The sequence below is a fragment of the Prinia subflava genome, chromosome 10, assembly GCF_021018805.1.
Source record: "Prinia subflava isolate CZ2003 ecotype Zambia chromosome 10, Cam_Psub_1.2, whole genome shotgun sequence".
In the NCBI taxonomy this organism is placed as follows: domain Eukaryota; kingdom Metazoa; phylum Chordata; class Aves; order Passeriformes; family Cisticolidae; genus Prinia; species Prinia subflava.
In genome coordinates, this window is record NC_086256.1 from 10663866 (window position 1) to 10687949 (window position 24084).

Below are 24084 nucleotides of genomic sequence, written 5' to 3' on the forward strand. Positions count from 1 at the left end.
AAGGCATTTCAATTCTGTGCTTCAATGAGTGTTAGTGACACAGTCATTAGGAAGGTGGGGAAGATGAGCTGTCAAGTTTTGTGACTGACGTTTCAGACAGTTTTGTTAAACATGCCATTTTCATTTTTTTTCATGAAAACTTTATGTATTTGCCATTGGTCAGATAAAGCAGCACAGGACTAGATGGGACACAGGACTCTCCTGAGTTCTCTTGCCTTTCTGAATATAAAAGAGGAAGAAAAGATCAAAAAAGAACCTGCTCTGTCTGGCTCAGCTCCATTCCTCAACTTACTCCAGCACTGCTTAGGATTTGTATACCTCACAAAATAACAGCTCAAGTCGTGTTAGGTTTAAATGTTCTAAGAAAAAAGGGGAAACTGACCTCAAGTGTTGATGGGTGACTGTCATTTACCAACTTTCATTAGCATCAAGCAGCTCAAAATCTTGAACTGGGCATCTTGAATGGTAGGGCATATTCACTGATCCAGGCTGAATTTTAGTGAGGTAGGGAGCGAATATTTGCCCTGGTGCTTGATGGCTTTTGCAATTTGCCTCTGCTGGGTAAGAGCCCTTGGTCAGGTCTGGAGATGGGGAACGTGCATGCTTCTGCTGCCAAAATCAATGCAAGGAAGACCTGGATATTGCCTTCCACAGCTGCTAAGCTCCTGCCTTGGAGGGAAATGCCCTCACCACAGCTACTGAGGCAAGAAGCAAAGCACATCCTGCTGCCAACCTGCCTCACAACCATGGAGCATCTTGCATTATAAATAACAAAGACAGGCTACTGCTACAAACTGTGCAGGATTAATGAGGCAACATCCAACATTTTACATGTGAATAAAAGAGGACAAAGTAATCTGAACACAAGAAATTTGAAAAAAATACCGAGTCACTGAGACAAGTTCCCTCCTAGTGCTCTGCGCAAAACCCCTCCTGAACTTTCATCTTTTGTCTAGTCTGACCCTGTACACTGAATAACCTGGACAAAAAGGGCTCCTGGAGGTTTCCAGATGTGTACTTGTTGCCACAGGAAGGAGCAAAACCATATGCTCAACCTGCAAGATGGAAGGAGTCCTGGAAGATGGCAACTGAAAAGCTCACAATATTCAACACTGTGCCAGATACGGTAAAGATACTCCACAGTGCTGCCAAGCCCTCTTTCTATCACATGGGGAAACATAATTTTGCTGTTGCAAACAACACAGATTAAATCATAACTAAACATACCAGCACTTTTCAGTATGAAGACACAAGCATGGATGCAAAGAGAGCCATTAAATCCAGAGTCCCTTCTAATAATAACAACCCACTGTCCCTTCTAATACAAAGACTGCAGGGTATAAATTATATCAGACATTAACAGGTATTTTTCTCACAGATCACACAGTGAACCTGGGAAACATCTTGCTATATGCAATATTATATGCATACCAGAAGTTAAAGGTCAAAGCATAACTAGATTCTTCTTTCATTAGTTTGACTAAACCCACTGCCTTTAGTTCAACAATGCCTGAGGTACACATCAGTACAGAGAAGCACGTACTTGAAGGAATTGTTGCTCCAAGCATGGTCCTTACAGACTTCTCTGGCACTTATAATTGACTCTTGGGAAAAAAAAAAGTGGGATAGACTAGCCTTCAGTTTCAATCACTGTTTCTTATGGCAGCAAAATACAGCGTGAATTGCAATGCATGTACTTCTAGAAAAGCACAAAAACAGCACAGAGAATTTTGAGATGATCTAAAAAGGAAGCCAGGTGCTAGAAAATAAGCCAAACAACAGGGGCTTACTGAGCTCAAATGTTCAGCCTGTTGAAGAGCATTTACAGCAGCTTACACGGAAAAAGGGATCTCAGAGATACAGAGCAGAGAAGAGGGTTTACAATCTCAGGAAGAGACAAATGGCTTGGATTGGAGTTGAGATTACACAGTTTCAACACTAGAATTATGTATAAATTATTAGAGTAAACTGAGCAGTTAGTGCTGCACTTACAGTTGCTTTGCACTTTTCTTGGATAGTATAGCATATAATTTCTTAAAGACAGCCTTTAACCTGCCTTTAAGAAATGTCTGCATGGCTGAACCAAAGAGGATGCAAGTGAGAGATACCAGACACAGACCCTCTCACCACAGGCCTGTGATAAACTGGAAGGGGACACAGAGCCAGGTACATCAGCTGGTATGTGCTTGAACAGATGCAGTCTGTTCTCCCTGGGTACTCCTTGAAAGGCCTGAAGCAAGAGGAGTCTTAAGGGTTTGGCTGCAGTGGAAAGTGATATTAGAGACAGAATGCAACCACAAGAAAATGCATTAACTACACAACACTGCCTTAACCTTACTATGATTTAATAGTGGGTATAGCTTGCTTCACCAATGCAAAGCCACACTCCATTACAGACAACTCCTCAGGTTTATGCTTTGATCAAATGCAAGTCTCCAATACGGGCCAGTCTGAACAGTGGTTTGAAGCAGGGGAAGAGACTAGGGGCAGGTTTAACAATTAAGACCACATATTCAAGAATATGTTGCCACATATTCTTGAATTGCTGGTGCCAATCAGCCTTTAAGTCAATACACTGAAAGTTTTTGAGGTCTTCGCAAAGGCCAACATCACCTCACAAGCTTTAAAAACTAGAATTCAGAATCCTGGGAAGTCAGTAAAGCAGAAAATCTTACTTTTGAGTTTGACATATTCCCCATGATTCGGTGCAGGAAATAACCCCAAATGCTGCAAGCAAACACCAGGAGAAAGGAGGTGACACTGAAAAGGGTGGCAGCCTGCAAAGGGACAGACGTCAACTTGCATTCTGCAAGGTCAAGGTTGCTGGGAAAATCAAATTCAGCTATCTGAAATACGGAGAAAAGTCACAAAAAAGTACAAGGAGAACCAAAATATTTTCCCTCTGCCAACCACAACAAACGCCTCAGTAATACAAAATGTCAGCTGGCACTTGAAGCACAGTGGATGGCCAGAGAGAAAGTGCATTTTTAAATCATTAACACATTGGGAACACACAGATGTGCAGTTCAGCTACATCTGTGCATTGTAATTTCTACAGTAGTCACAACTTAATGAATCATCAATTGTGACAAGATCAATGAACCGAACTGCACTACAAACTAAAGCTAGTAAATTCATGCCTGGGGCAAGAGCTAAAGGTTCGTTTTATTATTTTTTTTAGTACTTCTATAATTTTTAGTGTCTAATTAGTAAAAACACGAATCCTCCAAAACCCTCTTATTTTTTCCTCCCTTTTGAAAGTCCTACTGCAAAGGATAAAGATTTCATTCATGTTTGCTAAATTCAAGTCTGGATACTACTCATCTGATCAGCAGTTTGTTCCTCAGGACCAGGAACACATGGCAGCAGAAGTTACAATGCTGGGATGTGCACTCCATGCCAATCAGGTGGACTCCAATTGAGCCTACCCCCTCCAGGCAAAACAACTGCTGGTTTTTCCACAAGGCCAGATTACTCCTGCAGGCAAAGCATCAGCTAAGATTCTCTGCAATGCTACTTTTTGAAGGGATAAATTCACATCCAAATCAGGCAACCAGATAATTTATTTGCAAAGAACACACACAGAGTTTCCCCCTGGTCTCAACCCATTCAACAACTTCAATGGTGAGTTTGTGGATGACATGCTTAATCCAGATAGGTTTCACATCACAGATATTCTTACAGAAAAACTCTGTCCAAATTAACCAGGAGGCAGAAGACAGCAGCCCATCTTCTAACAAAGCAAGGTCCATGCAAGCAAAGGCTCTCCCTGCTGACCTCTTCACTCTTCCAGGTAAACCATTTTAATCTCTACCATATGTAAGCTTTCAGTGTATTAATACCTGCCAGGGGTTCAGCTGGACTCTTGTCTCCCTTCCAGACAGGCTCCAGGGAACAACAAGCTCTGCTCAGCCTGGCTTGTCACACACTCAGAGTGGAGCTCCATCTGGAAGGCACTGCCATGAATTGTAGCACTGCTGGCATGCACTACTCTCCCTCCTAGTGAAGTGGAGGAGATGCAGGCTCTCTTTAGAAGGCTGATTCTGTTCCAGCTCCTGACCTTCTTTATGCTGGATGTCTTGTCACCTTGGACTGTGCATTCCCCAATTCATTACCTTCCCCTGCAGCAGCTTTTGTTAATACCACCCTGTGTGCAGCTTATGCATTTTTCATCATTATATTTATCATTTCTGTTCTCTCTCCAAGGACTTTCTCCTCACTGGGACCAATCGTGGCATTGTCTAAATCAAAGAGATACAGAAAAATAAATTCCAGTGTTGCCTTGCTTATAAACAAAACACCATTTTGGAGCTGTAGTACCAAAAAACAAGGCTCAGTGTTTTTATAGTCTCCAACAGGTTGATGTTTCCAACACCTTTCCAGCTGTCTCAAAGCTAAAATATCTTAACACCAGTTCTAGTGCCTGTAGCATTTTGTGCAGGCAGTTTTACTTAAAGCATTCTGCATCCCGTGCTGACAGGCACTCTTATGGCAAGGAAATTTTCCCCAGTTCCCCCTTGGAACAGCAACACAACAGTGAATGTTCACACACTACAGCTGGAAAAAGTTATAGCTCTGATTGCTATTTAGACCTCTCCACTCAGCTCTAACACCCAAGACCCTGGAAAGGTTTCATCCAGGCTGGACCCTTGTGATAAAAGGATTGAAGGAACAGAGCACGGGATTAGTGTGATAGATGAATACATTGCAGTGTTTTCCCATTGCAACATCCAACCTACCTCATCAAGGCACTAGATAATCTTGAAAAGACAGATCTTATTATACCTCACACCTGCTGGTTTCCTTAGGATAAAGGATTTGAAAGAGCTATTCGGGAGATCTGGGCAGAAGGAATCTGAGCAGGTGGGAGTGCCAGAAAGAGTCACTTACTTTATTATCCAACTGAAATAATCACAAGAATAAACAGCTGTTAGAAAACTCTATGGGGAAGGTGGTATTTTACTACAATACTGGGTTTCTAAGACAACGTGTAGAATGCATGTATTTTAGGTTATCTTGCTTGATACCAAACATACTTTAGTCATAGCAGCTCAAGTTACAAATTAACAATGAACATTCACAAGAATTACTTTTTGTATCCAAAATTAGGGCCAATTATTCCTTTTGCTCATTATCCATGCAATGCATTTTAATAAGCATCACAACCATAGAGCCTTCCTGACATCACACTGTATATAAACTACACAAGACCAACAACAGATGATAAAGATGACTAGACGTGGGACTAGTGAATAAGCATCATACACAGAAACCAGCTCTTGGAATGACCAATATTACAGGTCTTCAGTGCAAAACCTGCTTTGTTTTGCATCTCAGACCAAGACCAAAAGGCAGCCCATCAGCAGCAGTTATGTGATTCTCCTCTTTCTACAGGAGAGAAAGTTAAAATACTTGCTGAATGTTCTCTTCCACAGCCACAGTAAGAAACACATGTACTTCCTACATGGACATGCTCTCTTCTGAACAGCTGTTGTTGCTACAGATTTATTAGCATCACTTATATTCCAGTTTCACATTTTTCTGGCTTACATTTGAAAATTTTGATTTCTCCAAGAGTGATTTATTGGGGCTATGACTTTATTTTTTAGTGAGAGCAAGAAGATAAGACACTGAACCTAAGATGGTTGGATGGAACCTTCCTTGCATGCAGAGTTTTTGCTTTTGTAGTGGCAAGCATTGCACTCCCCACAGTCATGGTTATCACATTCTGTACTCTCCGAGCTCCATTTTTCATTTAAGAACTTACTCCCCAGTTTTATCAAGGAGATAGAGTCTCCCACTTTTGCACAAGAAGGTACAGAATATCACCATCCTAAGTGACTGTGCAAGCCACACCATGTCAGTAAATAACAGGTCACTAAGCTGTGGGCAGCCTCTTGGTTATGAGCAGATATAAAAGATAATTTTGCAAAAATAATTAAGGCCTCAGAAAGGCTTTCCAGACACCTTGCTCTTGCCCTTCCGTTTTTTTCTTGGAAGCAAAGCGGGTAATCCCTGTGGCATTATCAAGCAGCATTTCCGATTAATTTCCAGTCGTTAAGCAATGAGTTACTACTTCTTTCAAAAGACTGTTCCACAACCTAGCAGACTTCAAAGACTCTACAAATACACACCAGCAACAAACTTTATTAGTCAGCAGGAGATAGCAGCAGGACTGACATATCAGCTATGGAGAGCACATCTGTCAATAACAGGTTGCCACAGACATTCTCAGAACAAGGCATCTTGAAAGAGATCCAGCAGTAAGAAAGATCTTTTGAAACATCTGATGATAAAGACCTATTATTTCAGTTTCTGATGGTCAGCAGTCGATGTTAAATCTGACAAGAAATGTGTGTGTGGGTTATTCTGACAAGGTTTACAGTTACACAAATTATCTAAAGGAATTAAGTTCTCATTTGCCTGTTCCAAATGAATTAAATGAATTTCCATTAAATGCCTTTCACAATAAGAAAATGATTAGTTTATAATTATGGGGTTTCATGCCTTTTTTCTTGTTCTCTGAAAGACTTCTAGAACCCTGCACACAGAGTTAATTAATAAAATAATTTTCTTATGGCTGCCAGTCCTCCCAAATAATTTTATCATCTGAGAGTCACCAGGTCCATCCTCAGACCAGTTATTACCAAATAAACATTTGGAGAGCCAAATCAGGGCTCACTGTCACCTAATCAACTCCACTCTCTTGTTCGCTATATTTTTATTAGTTGTGCAATAATGGTCTCTATCAACAAGTTCCTTCAACATCAGTTTTGAAATTACGAGATTCATTAGCAGCCCTTGCACAAAAGGTGAGATTTAAATTGACAGTGCTGTGGAGATGCTGTAAATAAAGACAACAGTCAAAAAAAAACAAGTCAGAAGGAGTCAAATCACCTAAAGTGACAGCAATAATATGAATAAATAAAACATAATTAGAATTTTTGTACAGAGGGAGAGGGAGAGTGTGGGTGCATCAGAGAAATGCAGAGAAGTTACGCTAGCCAGTGACCAACTGATTCAAAAAAGCAGCTACAATCCTAGGGTCCATTCAAAGGAGTATCTCCAAAATTCATCAATTCCTCAGAGCTTCTGAAAAGGTCTTTGCAAAACTCGTGTGCACATCTCTAGTAGAGTATGTTCAGAAAAGTCCCTCAAATCAAACAGGAACACGTTCAGAAGAGGAGGAAGTACTGAGGACAGGGGAATCAAAAAGAAGACTGGCCCCCATGAAACTCATGCAGGAATTTTACAGCAAGGGGAGGCTTAGTCGGCCACTTTCTGGTTAACTGGGACCTAAACACTCCTTTTCCCAACAAAACCATCTGCTTCGAGATTTACAATCTTTTGATTACACCTATGTTATTTTTGTCTTTTCTTCCTCCAAAATATCTAGTACAAGAACTTCACAGGACACGCATCTCCCCCTTGGCAGCCTTCACTTTGCTGCTCCGTTCTCCTGCCGTTTTCAGACTACCACTCCTTTTAGCCTATGCCATGTTTCCCCCCAGGTTTTACTGTACTGACACCATCCAAATCCCAGTGCTGTCAAAGCTTTCCAGACACGGTTGTGGCCATGGGGGTCGGGGCACATGGGAATGCCAGCCTTTCTGCAGGGACATGAAAGGCAGCACTGGTGGTTGCTGCCTCCCAGCTGGGACTGATGATCTGTTCCAACAGAGAGTCAAAACGGATTAGCTTAAACCACAGACAATTTAATCTAACCTGTCTGATTTCAAACTGGAACAGAGAGGCAGAAGCAGTCATCTGGCCATCCCTGGCCTCAGCTGGGAGATGGCAACCCACAGGGACACCTCTCCAGCAAGACAGAAACCTGTCTGCATGAGCACGTCCCTGCCAGGGAGTTAAACTGATCTGCTTGGGCCTCATTTACCTATCGGAATAGGCTGAACGTTTTGACAGCAGAGCACTAGAACAGCCTGACACACTTTTCATGACAATCTCCCAGGAAGCTCTAAGGTAACAGAGTGAGAAGCAACCTTCCTGTCTCAATTCCCTGAGCCCAAGAAAAAAGAGAAAATAATGCTCAAGACTCAATTATTCATTTTCATAACAGACAGAAGATACCAGTGGGTTGCCACAAGGCTCTGAACAAACATCCACACTTCTGAATATCTTTATGAGGGACTTCAGAAATGAAGCAAATAAAATAGAGACAACTACTACTGGCAACAGAATTTCTTAGCTGAAAACAGTACCAAAGTCAGAACTTATAAACTGTTAAATAAACTTGGAATAAATCAATTATGTGAGACAAGAAGCTCTGAGAAGTCTTTTCAGGATATAACAGCACAATTACAACTTCAAGCTACTTGGCAATATAAACCCTGTGTTACAGCTTTTACAGAATTCTGTAGAACGTACTCATATTCTTGTTTGTTTGACACTTAAAGTTCACTTGTTTTTATCTGGAAAGACCATCCTAAATTGCAGGTGCTGCTTTTGGGCATTGCAATACTACTGAAACTTGCTGCTAACAATGTGACAACACCCCATCCTGTTACAGATGTCATCTTATAGGACCTCATTTGAGAGGTAATATGCAGAAACAGCCATTTGCTGCAAAAGAAAAATGTTCTCAAGATTAAGAGGTCAGTACCTATTCAGACACAAGGTTTTATGGGAGTGCACAGCTCCAAAGGGTTCAGCTTGGCATTAACAATGTGATATTTCATATAAAACTTTTCAAAGGTTGTATTTCTTGCTTCATAAACTTGTGGAATGAACCTGGATGTTAACCTTAGTGCATGGCAGTCTTCTGAGGGAACTTGCTATCACAGATACATTACATGGTTATGTGCCATTAGTTAATCATTTAAAGAGAGATAAGAAATGGAAATTATGGCATTTGGGTCTGATACGTTCTAAAGATCTGCTGACTCTCCTGTTTGAAGGAGAGACCAACAACAGTTAAAACTTTTCCTCACCATTCTTTGTCTTTCAGTCACAGCCAAGAAAGTCTTTCTTGTTCAATATTATAAAAATAAACTCTGAGAGTGGGACTAATGTTGTTACTGAATCCAATCTTTGACAGCAAATAAATATAATATGCATAGAACCAGGAGTTTCATAACTGGATTAAAATGATAGGTGCTCTACAGATACCAAAACTTAAGTAGCTGAAAGAGTTTTTCAGATACCGTGGAGTCTAGGTTTTTGGCAGCATGGCACACAATGGTGATACAAGTAAAACAGCCTCTGTAAATTTTCTTCGTCTAATTGAAACCGATGACAAATTCTCCTCAATCTTCTTTATGCAGTGGGACCAAGAGACCACCTCTTTCCCCTTGGAGAATCCTTTTAGCCGCACTGGTCAGTACCTGGGAAATAACTGGAGTTAGCACAAGGAAAGGGCTCCTGAACTGACCTAACCAATACTAGGCCACCTGCTGTTAAGCAGCACAATGCCCTCTTTTCCTCGTGAACACTATTTATGCCTTGATAGAACAAGTCCACATGAGCTCAGATTTAGATTCTCATAGGTGACAACGTGAACTTTGCAATGAGGCCACCACCAGTAGCTGGCTTATCGTTTCTCTTTTTAACAAGCACAGGACACGCCAAGACCCAATGAAAAGCAGACAGACTGAGGCTTCTTCATTTCTCTGGGCATCACTGCATGTTAGGACATTTCCCCAAGCAGGGAAGCACGTGGAGTCTCACTGGGCTGGAATCTTGGCAAAGCAGTACTTACAGAGGTCCATGAACTGCCTGCCCCCTCCTACAGGAAGGAAGTGCTACTGGGATTGCCTGTGCAGAGAGCTGAGAACAGGAGTAGGACCTCTGCAGTAGGATCACAGGAGTCTTTCTTCCCAGGGAGAGACCAAAGGACACTGGAACAGTTAATTAACATGAAACATGCAGAAGAAAGAACTGTCCTTTCTTGACCAGAGACATGAAGAGAATAGTACCAATCCCAGGAGCCGCAGAGCACAGGGAGCTTTAATTCATTTACACAATCAGAATGAGCACATGCAAATAGATTCAATTTCCTTTCTGTAATTGTTTCAATTTTACAACAAATTGCAAGAAATTCTTCCTGGCAGAAAGATGCAAAGGCAATGAAGCAAAAGTACAGTGATCTGAATGATCCTTTTGTAACTAACCAAACATAAAGAAGGATTAAACATAGCTAACTTCTGTTTACTATTCCAATGACAAACATCAGTTTTAGATGGATGTTTACAAAAAGGGCATACTGGTTCAGGCCTTCCGAGATCCAGCTCTCTGCAGAAATCATTTGTAACAGTCAAATGTTTACCATTTACAGCATTTCAAACAGGGTAACCCCAGGAACTGGAATGCAGCTGGCAGATGGTGAAAGAAATTAAGCTCATGACATGGTTCAGTAAACAGCAAATTATGGTATGCTAGAAGTGCTTGCCACCCCAGGACAACTGCTGCACTCAGGAACTTTCTAGGTGTGCTAGTTTTGACTGGAGTAGACTTCATTTCCTTCACAGCAGCTTGTGCTGGGCTGTGTTTTGGATTTGTGCTGAGTACAGTGGTGATACCACAAGGACGTTTCAGTTCACAGTAAAACACAACACCAGGGCTGCAGTGAAATGCTCCTGGACTTCCGTCAGCACAAAGCCAGCCAGCACAACTTAACTTGCCAGGTTACCCTGAAACTGAAACCCACTGTGCAAGCAACTCTTCCTTGGCTCTTCTGTCTGTTCTCTTTACCAGGAGCTGCTCTCCTGTGGAGCCTAGAAGCTCTCTCCAGGCAAATAACTATATGCCACATGATTAGGAGTCTGGGATAGAGGCATAGGGGATTTGCATAGAACTAGAATGGAAATTGGAGATGGTATTTTCATTTAACCTACTTTAAAACAAAGGGAAATGAAACTGAATATATTTAGTGTCACTTGGATATGACTGTATGCTCTGGTTTACAAGGGAGTGAGAAAAAGACTGCTTGTAAAGCATGAAAGGACCAGTTGCAATTAACTGGTTTTCCAGTTCTGGAAATCAAAACCGAATGCCCCAGTCGGAAAGCCCTGGAGAAGGGACTGGTAACATACTTTGTAGCTGAGTTACCTTTCTCTCCCAAGCAAACAATTACTTCTCCCTGAAGACCTTTTTTTCCACTGCTTTTCCTTATCCTCCTGTTGGGTGGAAGCTGCTGGAAAGCAGGCTGAAGGCATCCTTTGGTGAACAAGCAACTAGAGACAAACACTGTTACCATCACCTTTCCCAACAGAGCTGCAATGCAGAGCACACAAAGAGTCTCATGGAAGGACTTCTGCATTCCTGCCATCAGCTTGTGGCTACATTCTCGCATGCTGGCATCCTTCCTACTTAGATTTCATATAACCTCCCTATTTAAAATGTTCTGTAATTCTCAACATTACCACTGAATAATATATTTATTAATTTGTTAGTGCCACTAACTGTCCCTGAGGCTTTTCTTGAGAATGTGTGTCAGCTTATTGATTCTAGCCTTCCCCCTCCCTGCACTGCTTTCCTCCTCTGCCAAGCAGGAACATACTTCTGTGCTGCTTCAGGTCATAATTGGAAAAAAGATAGAAATGTTCAATATAACTCATACATAATTCAGCTTATCAGCTACCCAGGAGAAATGAGAAGAGAAGGTATACGCATGTCTATTTTTTCTACTATCAACAGGAGAAATAATTTCCAGTTACACAAAGTATACGTAGTTTGGTCACAACAGGATCTGCAGTTATAAGGGAAAAATGAGAGGCATGGAAGCAAAGAATAAAAGGGCAGTAGGGAACCAAACTGTTAAAAGATATTCACTTATGTGAGAATGCCTGATTCCCCTGGAAGACTGGACTCATGCTTCTCTCTTAATATTCAGAATTAAATAAGTTGGCAATTAGAAAGGATAACCTGCTTCTGATCTGTAAAACATCACAGAAATATAAATAAAATAAAGCTCCAGCTTAGCTGGCTACAAAGACATCTAATAACAGCCTGTTAAATCCTAACTGTGACTTCTGGATTTAATGTTAAGGCCTATGTTCTAAAGGCAAATTATGAAGGAGCATTAAAACTTATTGTTATAAAGGATTTTTAATGTAAAAATCAATACATGCTGTGTATTTAGCAGCATGTAACCACGAGGACGTCTATGATAAGCTTTGTCATGCACCAGGGACTACTGCATTAGTCAAATTCTTGAAAGGAAGTGCAGAATGTCTGTATCATTCAAACTGCCATCTGAGACCAATTACAGAATTTATTTTAACCCCAAAAGCAGAGGGAAAAATCCAATCCTAGCTGACAGTCTTGAGAGTATCAAGGGTTCCACAGGAAGTGTGTCATTTTCAAATACCTCTACAAAATTAATGTTAGAAAAGAGATAGCAAAACAGAGAACTTAGGCACTTACTATTTTTTGGAAGCCATTGAGAGTAAACAGTAGCTATTGTAGCAGGGCAATAGCTACTTTGCCAAAGTGTAAACAAAGAAATATTAATAGTAATTTTTAAAAAAACATATTCACAAAATGCAGAAACATAATAATCGTTATCAGACAATGCAGAAAATGAGATAACATGACTGAAAAACTACAGAGCTGTCCGTGGAAAAGTCTCAGAAAAGGGAAGTGTAAAGTATTTTTTTTTAAATATAAAACATCATAACAGAATCCATCTTCTTTGTCAGTTAAGCCAACATAAAAGGCACATGTAGCTCTTCATCCTCACAGTCAAGCTCACAACTCATATGCATCAGCACATACAAATTGTTGGGCAGGGAACGTTTCTTAATTTTGCCTATTACAAGAGTGCCCAGCAAGGGGTCGATACTCTTCAGCTGGAGTGGAAAACACAGCCTCCCCAGCCTGCAGATCGTTTTTGACCTTATGGGATCATGTTCAACTATCATTACTCCCAATTAAACGAATTTTCCAAACAGAAAAGCAGGCTCGGTGCTCGACTGCTGCTGACTTTTGCTTCTGCAGCCCTTAAATTGTGTGCCTGCATGTCTTTTCCTGTCTGTGGTGCTTCCTAACATTCCCTATTTATGTGGTGGTCTGCAAGTTTTACCTCATCAGGAAATCAGCAGGAGCACCATGGAGCTAAGAAATACTGTTGTGCTCCTTGATGCAAGGCATGTCTCTGTGGGCCTCTGAACACTTAACACAGAGCAAATAAATTATTAGCGTGCGTGTGCATGTGCATACATATCCAAGATACATAAAGGCAATTACAACCAAAGGAAACAGGAATGTGCATGGAAGAGTGGTATTCAAGCCTCCAGTATCACAAAAATCCAGTTGCAGGAAGCATTTAAATGCAGATCTGCACGTAAACTGCTGAAAGAGCTCCACTGAGCTTTATGCACTCGCATACTGTGCTGCAAAGTCAAGAAGTAACAAAAAGAATGTGATTTTTGTCCCCCAATAATTTTCAAGTCTATAGCACTCGTTATCCTATTCTTAATAATACTATTGCTGGAGAGCAAGCCGATCTTTAAGATGCCCCACCTCCAGAAACAAGATACACAATCACATCAGGTATTGAATGATTTTTATGATTCCCATCACCACGGTGCCTGAGCACATTACAGTTGTTTAATGTATTCTTTGTCACAGAGCAGAAAGGAAAATATGATTATCTCTGTGCTATAAATGGGGATGGGAGAACAAGGAACAATAGGCAACTTGTCATGTGTGGCTGGCACACTCACCACTGGGATAACCACTCTCCTGTGATTCAAAATCCTACAACAGTAAACACTTTCTAGTCTAGTTTTTTCATTACTTAGAAGTTCCAGCATCATTCTATAAACAACAAGCAATTTGGCTAAGCCTTTTCCTGCTTGTAAGGGGTAAAAATGCAAGGGGTAAAAATCCATTCAGCCAAATGCCCCAGATTTGTAACACCTCTGAACATTTACAAAATCCTATATATAAACAAATGATAGAACACATTGATGTGCTGGAAAAACACCATCTTTCCTTAAAAGCAGAAAGTAATTCTGATAATATTAAAAAACTCAAGTCTCATAAGCCCGTTTATATCTAATAAACTGGTTTTCCACCAACATTTAGCACAGACATAGCAAACAAAATAAAACCTGCTTGTATAGCAGACAAGGAGGAAAATCCATTCTTTAACAGAAGAATTCTTTAACAGAATTAGAAGTTGTGAGTACAGTGAAAAATAAACACAAATAAATTTCACATCAAATTAAAAACCTGAAGAGTGACTTGAAAAATCTATGTGCTGATTTAATCCAGAAGATGCAGCAACATAGATTAAGTTTCTGATAATCAGATACAATACTTGGATACCCTGAAGATGGGTATTATATGAAAGTAAACATATGAGAAAAGTCTACAAAGGTCTCTGTAGGCAGCCCTCCAAGTCAGAAATGACACCTCTCGATTAGACAACAAGAACACTCTAAAGACAGTTCAGAATCTGCAATCCTTCCACGACTGTCTCAAAAATATGATGTTCTATTATAGGAGAAATTACAGCAACTGCTGCAGGAAAAGCACAGCTTCACCAAATCAAGCTAGAATATTACCATGCCATTTAAATGCAGCACAACAACATGTAGCTGCCAAAGCCACGTCTCCTGCCACGTAAGGCCTGCAAGAATCTCCCCCTTACCTTCCAACACTGTTAACTTGGCACTGGTGTTTATCTCCCCCACACTGTTGGTGGCTGTGCACTCGTAGATCGCCTCATCGCGGTGAACTCGCAGGGGCTGTATCCGCAGGACTGATCCCGATCCGTCATCGAACTCGATAACCTTTGGAAACAAAAAGAAAGCACTTCATTACTGGTGTCTCCTGCAACAAACACTGAAAGTCAAAACCATCTAGGGGTTGAAGAACAAAAACCAAAACAAAAGAAGCCCTGTAAGCTCTAAAATACCATGCAGTAAGTTAAGTGTTCCAAATCCAGTAGCACAGAAATTTCAGTTTCAAGAACGTATGTGTCCTCTGAGGAGGCCAGAACAAATGAAGATCCAATGAGGTTCTTTATGGATCAATTAAGGTTGACAAATTATCAACCTGGTAATAAAGATGTGAATCTGATGATTTAAAACATCTGAGCCATATTTGCACTAATGATTTTACTAATCACGGATGACAATTTAGTGCCAACTTTCACCTTGATAGAAGAGGAGAATGATACACTCCTGTGGGATTGCCAGGGAAACAAAATTTGAATAAAACCTGGAGCACTTACAGCACATGCTAACTCCAACAGAGTGAAGGGTTTTAATGTCTCTCAGCACTGGTTACTTTTCAACTCTGGTATCATCAACAATGATGTAATTACACTTCCTTCCCCAGCATAATAAATTAAGTCTTTAATAAATCATTGCCTTTCCATCCATCTTGGTAAGGTGCAAAATGCATTACTCTAACTTATACATGGAAGAAAAAGGTATTTATTAGTTTGTAGCTGGATCACTATTTCGTAACAGCAAGGCTGTGAAAGCACAGCCTCGAGCCACTTTTAATGCCAAACTCACCCGTCTCTTATTACAGAGTACAGCAAAAGTTGGAAATACTGCCTGATTTACAGATAGTGACAGCATGAGGGAAAGGCAGATGCCACCCACTCCTGTCCCTTGGGAACTGAAGGGGAGATGAAGAGACTTAAGAGATCCTTCGTTCCAGACACAGGTGTCAACCTAGGACTGTGCCCCAATGGAAAACTTTCACCCTGTTTTCAAGGGCCTTTTTAGGAGCACTCCCCACAGCGTAAAGATCAAGAGAGAGAGCAGGAAGGAGGAAAACAGTGCACCACAAGACACTGCAGTGACAGGAGAAATAGGAATAAATCAAAAGGTAACCAAGACCACTAAAAAATCTCTTATTCCTTATGCTGGAAGGAACAGCCATTCTGTTTCAAGAAAAAAACCCTAATACAGTCAGGTAAAGAAAAAAAATATGAATATCACCATAATACACTTTAAAGAATTAATTTTTTAAAACTACAAATTTTTAAATTAAACATGAAACTGTGACAATATACTAAATCTTTTCAAAAGACAGAGCTACTGCTAAATTTTAAAACAAGACAAAGTCAGCTACAGAGATTAATTCACTTCAGTGATAAGGACTAAAAAGCTAAGAGATGAAACAGCAGAAAAGCTCCTTTGGCCTCACTATCCTTTGAACAAACACTGTGTGATAGGAACAGAGCTACAACTACCAAGGGCCAGATAGACACTGAGACCAAAATATTGTCAATTTGCTAATGATGGATACATCTTCTGTATCACAACTCAGCATGTGTACATCAAATTTGGTTTTTTCTCAATTTAAACTTACTTCTGAATCTTCTTTAATTAAAACTAATAATGAAGTAAAATTAATAGTTACTTAGGAAAAAAAAATTCACTATCTCCCGACACAAGCTGTGCATCCAAACTGATGTGAACAAAGGTATGAAATTGCTCATATAAATGCCTATAATATGGCATAGCTTTCTGGTCAGCCACAACAAGCACCAAATTCACTATAAAGGTTGTATCTACTTACAAATTAGAATGTTTAAATAGTTACTATACAACAAAACCTTTACCAGGGAAAAATAACAATGTAAAACAAGATTAAAATTGATTACTTTAATCAAGGTTTTCTGCTCACATACGAAATCATGATTAAAATTGGTGACTTGAATCAATCCATTCTGGGCAGCAAAGTCATCTTGTGCTCCAGTCAGGAAAGCAAAAACATCAAAGACGGGATTAGAGGAAAGGCAGCAGAATTGTAGAAGGGTCACGTTTTCAAGGGCAGTTTTAGAGAAGGGAGTCCAACACAAAAACAGGAAAGCAGAGAAAAAGATGGAGAAAGTCAGTGAATGTAAAATATAAACCAAATTGGACCCTTTTCCAAAGATGTTTCTGATACCTGCTCTTCTCCCTTCCTTTCTCCTACTTTAGCTCACAGAGGTGTCAACTCTTCCCCATTCCCCTTCCAAGTACCTTTGTGGGAGGGATGGCAGTAGCCATCATTTAGAAAGATTTCCAATAGTGTTCTGGCATCTCACTTTTGAATTCCATTGGGGATTGTAGGTCAAAGAGGTGCCTTATAAATTCTGACAATGAAAATAGAAAAACACTGCTAGATCCAACTCTTATCTGCCATCCAGTTCTCTGTAAGCCCCAGTCTCCCATCTGAAGGAGGATGTCCTGTTGGTGTTTCCAGCATCATGCTCAAAGGACACCACCTGCTCTACAGATTGCATTGCTGCAGGGAAGGAAACTTGCTTTACATCAAAGCTTTACACTCTGTATTGTAGTGACAAAGAGATACTCAGGTTGCAGTGATGATGATTGTGCAATTAAGACCTGTGAGGATTAGAATGATTACCAAATTTTCAGGTTTGGGCTTTTCTATTTTTCTTTTTTTTATTGCACCCGTCCCCCTTTCGGTAATTACCTCAAACCGCTGAGAACTGACTTTCTTCCCCTTCTTCATCCACGTGATACGAGGTTTGGGCTCTCCTGTTGCCTGACACACAAAAGAGGCCACTCCTCCAGAAATCCCAATCTGATCCTCAGGAGCTTTCATAAACGTTGGCTTGCCTGGAAAAATAACCAAATCACCCCCATGAGGACAGAACATCAGATAAGCATGGAATGTGTCATGTTAATCTAAATTATAAGCTAACTCGTGCTCTTACTACAAATCCAGGCTGAATGGCCTCAGCCACACGAATTCAGTGCAGACTGCAACATGATAGAGAGTTTCTGCTCAAGTATCTTTGTCCCCTAAAATGAATAAAGTCCATCTGGCTTGCCTATAAATGAGGGCAATAGAAGGCTCCCCCCTGCCCCCTGGGCATTCATTCAGGTATATGACAATTTGGAACTATTTTTACGGTTTATTTTTTAATAAATGGATTTTTACAGATTTATACCATGGTCATTGCACTGGAAATTACAGAACACCTGACACACCAAACCTATGAAATGCACCATACCTTGACATTAGTTTTACTGAAAGCTGTTAACACATCCATAAAAATTAACAGATACACTTTTAAGTACACAAATAACAACCTTTAGTTTCATTTTAAATGTGGACTGACATAAAAATCCTACAGTTTAAGTATCTGGAAACCTGCAGAGGTTAGCCCATGCTTGTTAAGAAACTAATCACTAGAAGTGAAAGTCAGCAAAGAAACCAAAGTGGCATTCAGGCATGAAACACCCAGGGAAAAAAAAGGTATCATATAACATTTAAATAATCAATTAAAAATCTCATGAAAATAGAGCTGTGTCTTCAAGATTTACACAACAGATTCAGATGGATAAAATTATGCATCAAGGTTGAATAGTTGTATTTTTCTTCTGTACTTGCTGTATGGGAAAATTTTGCACTGTGTGATCTGAGGATCATTTTGAAACACTGCTTTGTCCTCGTGAGAAGCATTTGATAATCCCATACTCCTGTAAAGCCCTAAAACATTTAACTCCACAGGGGGAGTTAACAGAGTCCACTCATGATGCCATTCCATGCAAAGGTCACACTATGGCCATGTTTCAAATACAATTCTGATCAACCACCTCAAAGACGAACCTGACCAATAAACAGAGACAGCTCCTGGAATGTAGAAGGGAGCCTGAGTACAAGAAGAAACTCGTTCAACCCCAATATACCAAGCCAATGACCCCAGGAGAGCTGCTGATGGTTTCACACCTTCCCATTCTACACATATCCATGAATGCGTCCTTGAGGGAGAGGGGCAAGAATTCTGTCAGGCCAGGTGCTTTGAACTCTAGACAAACTGACAGCTGAATTTCCCTGAGCTAGGAAGGATACAAATTCAGCAAACCCAAAAGAAGACAGCCTTTAAAAGCATTTTTCTAACATATGAGAGATTTAAATTCCATGGGTGCAGCTGCAGTTACAGCTGAGCCAGGCAGGCAGTGGCAGCTACTGAAGAGGGCAGGGGCAGTGCTCTGCTCCTCACCCCCTCACTGCCTCCAGACACTGGCACCTGAACCCCTACAAGGAGCTCCAGGGACATCAAAACCTCTGTGGAACAGACTTGGTCTCCTAATCTGGCAGAAAGATGCTTTTTTTTTTCTTCTTTTCCAAGCAGGGCATGGAAAGCAGTAGCTCAGGGCAGGATCGGGCAGAGCTCAGAAGACAGCATCTCTCTCAGCAACTGTGGTGCACAATTTCACCCCTAAACTCAGTCCTTGGAGACCTGGCTGAAACTGTGGCACGTCCTCAACCCTAGTTCCACCTTCTGGTTTAGCCCACACCAACTGTTTATGCTGAGCCCTGGTCCTGGCAGTGTGGCAGTGACAACACACAAGTGCACACAAGTGCAACCAAGTGCACTACTTCAATCCTCCCTGCTTTTGGCAAAGCCCAGAGACCAGGCTCTGCCTTGCTCCAGTGCATGTGTGCCAGCCAGGGAGACTGCCAAAGGTGCAGGATGCTTGCCTCTCTCCCATGGCACCACTGCCTGTGAGGGGTGTGCTGCAAGCTGGGCTTTGTGAAGAGAGGTCAGGGCTGCCCTGTGCTGGACACAGCAGTGCCACCACGGCCCCACAGCACAGCACAGGCAGGCTCGGCATGGCAGTGCCTCTGTGGCAACAGGTTAAGAAAGGGCCAGACACCTCAGAGGTGTGAGGAATGAGGTAAAAAGCGTGAGAAGCAGCCCTGTGAGCACCCAGCCAGAGGGGCATGAGGAGCTCCAGGTGCCTGAGCAGGTACTGCCCTGCAGCCCATGCAGACACCACAGTGAGCCAGGTATTCCCTGGCAGCCCGCAGCCAGGTCTGCAGCTGCCTGAGGTCACCCACTGGTTTCAGAGGGAGGGACAAGGCCAGACCACAGTCACCACCTGGAGACCCACCCAGCAGCTGAGGCCACACACAGCAGCGGGGGCTGGTGGTCAGCCCCTGTGGAGGCAGCAGGACAGCAGAACCCCCCAAAATCTGCAACATGCGATGCTCAGCGTGTGCTCGTGTGTGGGGGAGCCACCAAGCACCCACGTGGGGACATGCCAGCCCCACCACTGTGATCTGGAAGTCACAGCTGAGACCCAGCAATGCAGACCTGCACCTCTGCTACTGCTGCCTGCTCAGCCTGATTTCCACAGGGCCTCGGCGGACGGCGCATCCACCAAGGTCAGCACTGTATATCCAGAAGTGGATACACATGCTCTGTCCTCCACAAGCTTCTGTGAGGATGTATCACAGACCTGGCCTCACCACAGAATTTCTTCACTAAAGTGAGCTGAATTTTGCCATCCTTGGTGAGGAGAGCCCCAGGACTCAAAACCCAGAAAATGCCTTTTAAGACATGATGGCTGCTGTCTAAAGGCTTTGGCACATTGTCCTGACATGAACAGCAAGCAATTATTAAGTCTGCTTGCTTAACTGATGCTGATTCCACATATTTACTCATCTATAATCATGTCTATTTCTACTTAGTTTGTATTTACATATATCTCTGTTTATTCACCTCTCATCTATTCCAGAGAAATGTTAATTTACCATTCAGGCTGCTAGTGATGGCATTGTGATTGACTGTTTTGCTATGCAGTGTGCTGAGCTGATGTCTTGCATTGCACTTCAGCAGCTGATTTGGTTTTCTGATTTTCTGTTATTTACTCTGTGATCTTAGTAAAGTAGTGTAATTTTTTTCAAATGGCAAATACAGCACAATCCAAAAACTTTTGTCCTTGAAGAATACAATGCAATTAGATCTCTGACTTATATACTTACTCCCCAGCACATACACTGAGGACTGACTTTACTTTTGTACGTTTAAAAAAAATCAATACCATTAAATCCAGAACAAAAGGAAACTGAATGTTCACCTGCAGTAAAACCTAAAAAACCTCCTGCCTTGATTTTACATTGTTGCAATGAATCTTTTCCCCCTGCACATTTAATTGAGCGACACTGATTTCTGGAAACCATCTAAATCCTCCGAGACTGGTCACAGAGGTACATCTGTATATAAACCAAATTCTCAGTCTGAGAAAGGGTATTTCTTTCTCAGACTGAGACATTTTAAACATTTCTATGCCCTGAAGTTTTAAAATGGAAGGAAAGTACTAATTAAGCAAACCTATAATCCTGAGTCTTGGCCCCAGGACAATAGAGTCGAGCATGAGTGTACATATTTTTAAACTGATTGGTAACTGTTACAGCAAATCCCAAAACTTATCTCAATGACAGTTAACACAAGTGTAACAGAGCATCCACTAAACTCCTGGTGTCTGTGAAAAATGCATGTTAAGTGGACTAGACAACCACCACATCTCCCCTCCAACCAACATCTCTGTACTACTGCCCAGAGTACACTGCCATGAGACTATCACTAGTTATCTCCAAGGGGCAACACTGGGGATAGGGCCAGATCATGGTACACACTGTCTTTTTTAGCCCATTTTGAGCACTTGCACACTTAGAGTAGCCCTAGAAACACAGTCAGAAAAATAAGGATGTACCGAAAATACAGAAGTAACCTACATGTTGTCTTTTTCCTCTCCTTATATTCCAAATCACCATAGTGTCCTTAGAAGATTATGCATGTAGGAAGTTTTAATTTAACTGTTTGTTGCTCAAACATGCTACATATAAATACAAGGAACTGTAGTGTCTTTTGCAGTGAAAACCTGTCCTTTCCCTGACAACCTACGGACCAAAGCTGAAAAACTTCTGTTGAAAGCTTAAGGGATGGGGGCAAAGGAAAAAGAGCTATTGTGTTTCAAAGACAAATCTCTGAAATACCAGCTTGAGAGAACCTCCCCAGCAAGTCTTGGATGACAGCAGGGAGAGGTGCTGGATGGCTGGGTGCCCATCACACCCACCTTCACTTACTCCATCACATGGAGTAACAACTCCAGGCTGGCACAGTTCCCCTACATCCAAACTACTCCAGTCTTTCCCCAGCCTCTCTGCTTGGTGACAGATCCCTGGAGCACATTCAGGCTGAGCCCTCTGAACTAATTTTTGCTCCTCACTTCAAAACCGAGATCCTATTACTCCAGGAGTAGAAGTCACTGCTCTCATTTCTATTCACTCATAAGCTTCAGGCAGAGAATGGGAAAACTTTCACCTCCTTGGCTGAAATTTTCCCTGTTTGCTCTTTGCTCAAAAAGAAATTATTCTGCAAAGCTTATGGGAACAACACAGTTCTGAGGAGGAAGACTGTAAAAAATAGAGTATTTCTTTCTCTTGTAAGAAACTGGCTTCATCTTATTTGGCTTGGGGCAGAAAAATAACAACTTGCTCCGACATGCTCTCCATTGAGAAATTAAAATAAAACCAAAAAGCAACATTTCAGAAGAAAAGGACTTTCCTTTCACATTTGGTAGTGTTAAAAAAGCCACTTGCCAAGCAAGCACAGATTTGTGGCTAATCCTATAAAGTGAATCCCAAGGAGAGCCTCATGGTGTGCACGAGATGCTTGCAGAGATTTAGGCACACATTGCTGTACTGAACCATCCCAGAAAAACAGCACAAAAACTCATGCAGTGTCCTGAGCTAAGTGTGTGACACGTTCAAAACAAAAGCTCCTTTGAATTGTATTTTAATAGGTCAGCAAGAACATGCAAAGAAAGCCAGAGACAGTCAGGTATGTCTAACCAATACAGCTGCTGTCTGCCCTTCCCTGCAGAACAAAGTGTAATGGGTTTGGGAGAGGAACCTGAAACCCTCACAGACAGAACCTCAGGTTTCCTGGAGAGCCACTGACACCTGTCCTGCAGGGCACCTCAGAGCCAGGCACAGCCATGAAGATGCCTCTCTCATCTGTTATATATAAAATCACCATTCCTCCCTGCTGTTATGGAAAATCTGTTGTGAAACAATTCTTATAAATCAGAAAACCATCTCAGCATTGTTTTAAAATCTGCCCTACCAAACATCTGTAGCAGAAGAGTAAAATTTCAGTTCCCTTTTGCAGGTTTTCCTTTCTTTACCAGATAAGTTCAGAGTCATTTCATCATGTGCACTGTTCTTAGGCTGTGCAGCTTCTTAGTGAACCCAAAGGACTTTCCCAGGGAGAAAAGCATCTCTTGTCAGATTTCCTTCAAGGCAGAGGACAGAGGTGTAGCCTCCCTCTAACTTGGCAAGGTGTCTTTTATATGAACCATGGTCTTTGAGGAGTAACATACGATTTGCATTACCTGACTTGAATGCTAGCCAGGTCCTTGAAAAATAATACTGGATCCTGGGTATTTAGCACAGATGCTTGCATTTTGATAAGCACTAAGCACACAATTGTCACATAAGATATGTTTCCTTGTAATTTTGTAAGAGCCAAAAATTTTAAGTGGCTGAAACATAATATATGCCAATATAAATAGACACAATATACACAAATGTTAACTTGTTTTATTTCAAAGACCCATCATTTTCTTAAAATAAATGGGGAAATTAAATGGAATCCTGATGCATTATCAGTATTTAGCACTCACATAAAACATTCCTCATCCAAAAATTTTAATTCAAGGACTGGCAACATAATGTTCCTTCTGTTCTTGTGGATGACACTTTTCCAAAGGGTCACACACAGGTTTGAGGAAAAATGTATTACTGAACATGTCTGCAATTAAGTGTTCTATGAACACCCACCTGCTGTGAGAGATTTTAAAGAAAAAAATCTCTGTCCTCATGGTACAAGTTCTCACTGCTCTAAATAGATGGGCAGCCAAAAATAAGACTTGTGTTGTAGGAGAGGGAAGCTTATATTTTTATCCGAAAGCTTTTACAACTTGAGCTAAATTAAGATTGGAAGCAGACTCCTCTGTGAACAAAAATGTTACAGTTGCAATGTAAGATGAACTGGATAAGGACATACAATAGGCATGGGTAATCTTATTTAGGTGCCTGGGCTAAATGAATAATAAGAAATTATTGACACTGGAATGAACAGATCACAATGAAATCATTTCCTGAGCCTGGGAATTGTGAAATGCAGGTTTAAATCCCTGCCTTTAACCTTCCCTGTCACATACACAAAGGCACAACTGTGCCTCACCTTCCTCTGTGAATCTAACCTGCTGTTCTCACATGGCTGCTGTCAGGACAAATATGCAAAAAATGTTGATGTGGCTCAGTTATAACACTGGGAAGAAACCAACA

At 41.3% G+C, this 24084-nt stretch overlaps 1 protein-coding gene across 4 annotated transcripts in view; it reads right to left on the reverse strand.

Moving 5' to 3' along the window:
• PTPRF (protein tyrosine phosphatase receptor type F) overlaps positions 1 to 24084 on the reverse strand; it is a 376154-nt gene that overhangs the window by 176730 nt on the left and 175340 nt on the right. For all 4 annotated transcript variants that reach the window (XM_063407253.1, XM_063407256.1, XM_063407252.1 and 1 more), the window contains 2 exons: positions 17407 to 17552; positions 14615 to 14756 (listed from right to left, as the gene is read on the reverse strand). In XM_063407253.1, coding sequence (XP_063263323.1) covers positions 14615 to 14756; positions 17407 to 17552 — 288 coding nt within the window. The remainder of the gene's footprint in view (positions 1 to 14614; positions 14757 to 17406; positions 17553 to 24084) is intronic.